This window comes from Anopheles maculipalpis, chromosome 3RL (genome assembly GCF_943734695.1).
Source record: "Anopheles maculipalpis chromosome 3RL, idAnoMacuDA_375_x, whole genome shotgun sequence".
Taxonomy (NCBI): domain Eukaryota; kingdom Metazoa; phylum Arthropoda; class Insecta; order Diptera; family Culicidae; genus Anopheles; species Anopheles maculipalpis.
Genome location: NC_064872.1, coordinates 41,133,753 through 41,140,769, shown reverse-complemented (window position 1 = coordinate 41,140,769; position 7,017 = coordinate 41,133,753). Strand labels below are relative to the sequence as shown.

General features: G+C 43.3%; 1 protein-coding gene across 1 annotated transcript; it reads right to left on the bottom strand.

The window, feature by feature from the left end:
* Nucleotides 1–2,089: 2,089 nt before the first annotated feature.
* LOC126565789 (inhibitor of Bruton tyrosine kinase) lies at nt 2,090–6,698 on the bottom strand. The gene is made up of 6 exons (XM_050222999.1): nt 6,462–6,698; nt 5,847–6,389; nt 5,676–5,776; nt 5,287–5,601; nt 3,998–4,879; nt 2,090–3,930 (listed from the first exon to the last, which is right to left on the bottom strand). Exons 1-6 carry the CDS (start codon nt 6,696–6,698, stop codon nt 2,130–2,132), a joined length of 3,879 nt encoding a protein of 1,292 aa, XP_050078956.1. The 3' UTR covers nt 2,090–2,129.
* Nucleotides 6,699–7,017: the final 319 nt, after the last annotated feature.

The window sequence follows — 7,017 nt, the reverse complement described above, 5'->3', positions numbered from 1 at the left end:
ATCCGTGGTACGACGACGATGATGCAAGATCGTATTACAAAAATGGTAATTTTTTCCACCCAAACCAAAATAAGATGTGTCATCCGGGCGTCAAGCGTCGGATAAATATATCATAAAAATAAAAAATAAAAACTGCAATGAAACAGGCATATAACAAGCACAAAACATGCAGTAGTGTGAAGGTGTGAGATTGCAGGCAGAAAATTCCATTCACAATGTTAGCGCACACTCCTTCTAACGGAGAAAGAAGCTACATAATTGATAGAGAACGGAAACACACATACACAAACACACATATAAACATGCAAACAGAAGAAGCAAGCAAGCTATAAAGGCAAAAAACACACAGCATTAAATAATCGAAACACGACTACACAAAAGACACACTCAAATAACAACAACACATAATACGGTGAAGAACGATGAAAGGAGCAAGAGAAAACGCATGTAAAACCTTGATTTCCAAAATAAAAACAACAAAAAAGAATGAAGAAAAAAAAGAAAATTATTTGTTTTACAATAAATAGCCAGCTTTTAGTTGTAATCGATCCGAAACGAATGCTTCCAAAATGCAGCACGTTATCCAATGTTGTGGATTTACATACATGAACAATAACAACATGTGGTGGAAGTTTTGGCAGTGTGCCATAGGAGCAAGTGAGAAAGTTTGCATTTTTTTCTGTCAATTCGACAACCAAGTGGGCACCCTTGTTTGGGGCAAGAGTGCCGCGGACTTATCGCAATTTTTATTAAGAGTTGATCTACAAAAAAATGTAAACATTATTTTCCAAAAAAAAAGTCAAAATCGTTCCGACTAGGAATCGCAGTATCCGATCCGGATTTCTGTCTCTGCCAGTTAACAGTATAGCAAAAGGATCCTACAGCGTGGTTAGGTCCGAAAAAAGATTTTAAGATTCACCACTAACGCAAATTAAACAACTTCTGACATGGTGCAAAATAAGGATAAAAACGGATTTAGTGAGCTGATCCATAATTGATTTTTGATGGGTAAAAACACTGTTTAAGCTAAACATGGTTTGATAAGTCTTACCCGTACTGTGAGTAGTTCGTTTTGTGAGAGTAAGTGAGTGTGTGACCTGTATCAGCATAGTCGATTTTCCCCAAGAAATGTTAAACAAATGTCATAAAATGGTTTTGGATAACCGTAAAACAACATTGAATGAGATAGCAGAAGCTCTGTCGATATCTAAGGAACTTGCGTATCTAATGATTTACGAACATTTGGAGATGTGAAAGCTTTGCACAACATGAGTGCTGCGTGAGCTCACCATCCGATCAGAAAAAAAAACAACGGGTGGTTTGAAGCTTTTAAACTTCAATAAAGCCGAATTTTTGTGTCGATATATGACTATGGACGAAATAGCAGGAAACGAACTATGTCTTATTCGCCGTCCAGAAAAGAATGCTGACTGGAAAGAAATTCAGGTCTAATGATGAATCGTAATCGCTGAAACAGAGGCCTTTTTTGAGGCTGATGGCAAATTACATTTTAAAAATGGCTTCCAAAAGATAGTAGGCGCTGCAAGCACTGTTTCGCTCTCGAAGGCGGTTAAGTAGAGTGAACAAATTGAATTTACCCCAAAGAAAATTATGTTATCTTGGTTTGGACTAAGACTTATCTACCCACCTGTTACTAGCAACTCAAGAAGGCAAATCATAACGCTACGCACGTTACGATCGTGATATTTTTATGCCTTATCCCGTGAAGAAGAAAACTCTTGTTGATTTAGTCAAATTATTTGTTCCGTTTTTTAAGCGAACAAATAGACAAGCTTGTCCATACTGGGTCTAGGTTTGAGACTACCAACACAGCTTATACATCCAGATGGTCCTCAATTGACTATCCAGCTTCGTGTATCAAAGACAATGGCACAGGTAGAAGTTCTGTTTCTGTAGATTTTTCTCTTTCCAATAAATGAAATAACCAAAATACATCATAAATAAAATTAATCAATGTATACTGGCGAGCCTGAGGTCGGTCTTTTATTATACAAAACAAAATACATTTAAAAAAACCCCTCTCAACTTCGGGTTTACCAATTTTTACTTTAGGATAGTCTCCTCTCTATACAACTGACACATCGTACTGCTGCGACTACCCAGGAATTCTATTGATATTGCCACACGGCAAAGTTTGGTCCATTTTCTAGCAGCGGTGGTCGATAGCGCTCGATCGTGATGTTTTCGTCGAACACATGCTCCACGTTGTAGAAGGCACGCAATTCTTCAATCGCTTGCTCCTCGATCTGCGTTTGCACTAGTGATTTTGATTTGATCTTCTCAAAGTACCGCTTTTGGAGGCGTTCTTCTTCCAAGATTTCGTTGAAATCCTTGTCGCCACCACTGTACCGTGTGCTAGAATGTCGTTGCCGGTGCGGCTTCTTGGGAAAGATTGTACTGCTCTGATCGGCAGCGTTGCCGCTAGAGGTAGAACTGATTATGCCCGGTTCTGCTTTCACTGGTTTACTTGACTCGTTTATACTATTGTTACGCTGTTTACGGCCTGACAGTGGAACATCCGATCCCAGGATTGGATCGGAAGGTTTGAACAGATCTGCTACCGGCACGTTTGCAACATTTTTCCACGGATTAACCGGAACAATGGGCACACTTTCCGCCGGTATTTCTACGCTTGATGTTTTTGCCACCTTGGACTTTTCCGAATTTAGTCGCTTACGCTCTTTTTGTGACAATCGTGCGTTGTGGATGGTGAAATCGCTCAAATTAAGTGTTGCCGCCCGGGGTGGAACGTTGCTGGCCGATTCGTATCCTTCGTCGGGCGATCGCAACGGTACCAGCTGGGGAGCGGTTGGACTACGTTCCAGCACGGTGCGCAAATTGGAGAAGCTTTCGCTGGATGGTTGTTGCGCTTCCTCCTTCATCAGCTCGTTCGCACGCAATGCAGCCGATAGGGCGGCTTTTCTTTTCGAATCCGCCGACACGGTTTGCCATACTTTATTGGTGACATTTTCGTCTGGAACGGATCGTTCGAGAGTAGTATCGGGTTTGCTCTTGGGAGCTGTTGTGTAGCTAGTGGAAGGGGCGTTTGCCGATTTGCTGGCAGAAATTTTTCGTTCTTTTACTGCGGCCGCCTCTTCCAGGACCAAACGTTCCAGGTAAACCATAGCTTCCTTTTCGTAGTTTCGCTTTTCGCGCTGTAACTTGGAAAGTGCCGTCATGTTTGTCTGTTTCCCTTTCGGGGTAAGTTTCGTCGAACGATCAGAGGATACAATTGGCTGATCGGCTGATGCTTTTTGATCGAGATCGATACGAAAGTCACTTACAAATTGTTCCAACTCTTCATCACCAATCGCATCAGCAAATGGTGTTATCATACGGTAGTCACCAAGACGAAAGAATTCCTTGTAGAAATGGTCGATCTGCTCAAGGATGGTCGGTTCGAGTCCGTCCAGTAGATGCCACTCGAGCAAACGGGCAAAGTTTACGCTGACAAACTGCATACAAACGCTCTTCAACAGCTCGCAGTTGTACTGATAGGAAAACTCGAGCAGTTCGCCTACATTTCTTAAATGCACTCTTTGGCTGAGGATCGTTTCAAAGATGCTCTTAAGCTCTTCTATTAGAAACTGATCGCAAATGATAATCATGCTCAAGATAAAGTTTTCCGAGTAACGCTGCCTTCGTACCCGTCCATAATCGTTGTCATACAGGAAGGGTATAATGACGTCCATGTACTCACGCGGAACCGTTTTTAGGTCAGCTACGGTGCGCTTTTCTGTCCAGCAATGGGCAAACATCATGTTAAAGTAGTCAAGCCGTGCCACCAACACACACTTGTGCGCCCGCATCTTCTTATCGTCCTGCAGTTCGAGCGTTATATCGTACAGCTCTGGATAGGAATCGTGACGCAGCATCGGAAACGGTTCGATCGGTGGTTCATTCTGCAATCTGAAGAGATACGTACATTAAATTATTATATTGCTGGGCACTATTAGCACTATGCATGATTACTTACTTTTTCACCGATTGCGATAAAACAGGGAGGCGAAGTTTATCAAACTGTTGCTTCAGCTTTTGACACATGGCGTTCAACTCGGCATCGTCAGCATTACTACCGATTTCGCCACTGCCCAGTTTTCGGAGCAATCGTTCTACATCCGCACGTGCAATCAGCTGATTCGTGTAAAGATAACGCATGATCAGTCGGAACGCCTGCAACGTTATCCCTCCCAATCCATGCTCCTTTAGTACGAACTCTTTTTGTCCGGGGAACTGTTGCAATAATTTCCGTAGCGCTTCCGACCGATGGTACAGGATAAATCGATGGCTAGCAATTGGTTCATCTTCCACGTACAGCACCACATCGTGTACGCCATCCATTTCGTTTGCATCAGCCAGTAGCGTACCATAATCGTAGTTCGATTCTACCAACTCCGGCACACAGAAACAGCGGCGTGTATTTTCCACCAATGCGGCGTAATTTTCTCCATCCGCATCACACGTGAAATCAACCACATTGCTCAGATTCCGTATGCGCCGCAACTCTATACGGCTCTGCAGCGTGTCGCACAGTTCCTTACGGATGTACGTTTCTTTAAACTCGCTAAACTGCTGTTTAGCCGACCGTGGCAGCTTGTTCGTTATGATGCCCTGGTACAGATTGCCAAGAAGCAGCACAAGGGTATTCTGCGAACACCATCGTATCTTTTCCACCTCCAGGTTGCGTGATTGGGCAAAAACACAGCGTACAAACTGCTGGCAATCTTCGTACCAGATGTAAATGTTCCGCGATGTGGTGAAAACGATAACGCGCAGATCGCCGGAACGTTTCACTACATCGTCCTGCTCGGTTTGCAATTCGCCACCCGCTACCGAGAGGCATTCTAATTTTTCCATCCTATGAAAACAGGTTTCACAAATACAGAAATTCGCAATTAGCTTCTCGTAATTATCTCTTACGTTTATGAATTCGATCCAAAGGATTTTTCGGTTTCCTAAATATATTGCAAACTTTTCCAGTTATTTTAAAGCATTTTAGACTTTTTTCAATACATATTTTTTAGAGACAACTATTTGAAGAAATAGTTGAAAGTGATTTTCTATAAAAACTAGCTATTTGATCAGGAAAATGTTTGTTTTTTTTTAGGTATTTTGGGAAACCTTAAAAACTCGTTGGGACATTTTTTAAATAACCATTCAAAAAATCATAATACCCAATCACAGCCATTCGTTACTGCTTAACATTACTGATTGGTTTGATTATTTGCCTCGTCCAAATCGAATATAGGTCTCGATCATACTTACAATGGTTTTTTGTACGTTTTCACCTTGAAGCCGCTGAAAATGTGCAGAAAGTTTTGCATTGTGTAAACGACAATGGCTGCATTGCTTGACTCGATCAGTTTGATGGTTGTGTCACGCTTTACGGCAACGCCATCGTCTTTCGGCGTTGTTCCGTCCGGTATTAGTGGAATTGCCTTCGGGAGCACGATCAACTCGTTACGCGAATCCCGCTTGAGACCGAACTGACCACCGTTCAGACCCCAGACGTAGAATTCCGTCTCCAAAACGGCGATTGAATGGTAATCCTTTGCAATGACACGTTTCACTGCTTTTCCTCTACAAGTACGCAAACAGTACGATCAGTAACCCACACAAAGCCAAGATCTATTTGTCTTGAAGTGATAACTTACGACAAATGGCATTGACCCGTAATTTCCTTGAACGCAAGCAGGTTCGGAGGCGGAGGTTTCAGTCCCAGCTGGCAGTGTTTATTCTCTCCGCATGAGTAAATCTGCAATGCGGGTTAAAGTTAACTTCAGAGTGTGTTCTGTGAGTTCCGTCGCGTGCGATTTGTCGCGTACGTGATTACTATCGGTGAGCACGAGCGTGTGATACTTGGCTGCGGCCACATCCGTTATCCGTTCGTCGTCTTTCAGTGCCAGAGGCACTTTCATCGGGTACGCTATCGTGTCCTCCATACCTAGACCGAGCCGTCCACCGACACCATGGCCAGCAACATACAGCTCTCCCATTCGATGCGTCAAGAACACGCTATGATACGAACTGATTTCCAGCTTACGAATGGTAGTGCGCGTTTTGCGGAAATATTCCATACTTTCGGGGTTACCCTTATCCTGTGCGTTTCCGATGCCTAGGTTGTAATTTTTGTTTTGTCCCCAAATCATCAGCTCGGGCCCCAACGCAATCCGTCCATCGGTTGTACCAGTGCGCTGTTCCGAGACATTGCTGCACAACTGGATAGGATTAACGAAATCTTCATCCGGAGCATCGAGTGCGGCACCATGCTTCACCAGCAAAACAGCAGCTCCAACATTCCCATAATACATGGCCCGGTGCAAAGCAGTATGTCCCGATTCAAGATCCTTCTGAGTAAGACTGGCACCCTGAGGGAACAAAACAATCGAACGTGAAACGTAGCAGCATATATTACTGGCCAGCTATGCAAGTTACAGTACCTGATTTATTAACCATTCGACAATAGCAGAACGGCCAACAGAGGCGGCCATATGCAGCGCCGTCCGTCCATGATCATCGAGGACATGGGCAAAGTTGCGACACGTTTTGGCAATGTATGCCGCCAGCAACTCGTCGGAAACGGCCCTTTTCGTAAGCGCTGCTGTGATTGCATTTCCATGACTCACTAGCCGACACTTTTTCGTGCACTCATAATCGTAATCGGAGATGGTAAACATCGAAGAAAAGCAAAGTGCTAGTTTTTACCAATTTCCTTCTCTGCACAACAAACCATAACAAACACCGGAGAAAACGCCAACACGATAAACACCGCTGTCCTGCAAGCTGACAGCAAAAAAAAAAATGCTTCAAAACAAGTCGTATATATCGGTAGATTCAAAACTTACTTCAACCTCAAGGTTTATACAAGATTTTGAATAATTTGAAACGCATGTGGCACAACATTTCAGCTGCTTGCGAAATTCGGATGATAATCACGCTTGAGGAATGAAAAAGGCTCTCTTTGTGTGTGATCTAAGACTGTGATCGAATATATCG

Bases quoted from the DNA above. Each gene is read 5' to 3' on its own strand.
- LOC126565789 (XM_050222999.1), bottom strand. From the start codon at position 6,698: ATGTTTACCATCTCCGATTACGATTATGAGTGCACGAAAAAGTGTCGG. The intron at 6,390-6,461 runs GTACTGTAACTT...TTGTTCCCTCAG, and splicing joins TCGAATGGTTAATAAATCAG to GGTGCCAGTCTTACTCAGAA. The intron at 5,602-5,675 runs GTAAGTTATCAC...GCGTACTTGTAG, and splicing joins ACGGGTCAATGCCATTTGTC to AGGAAAAGCAGTGAAACGTG.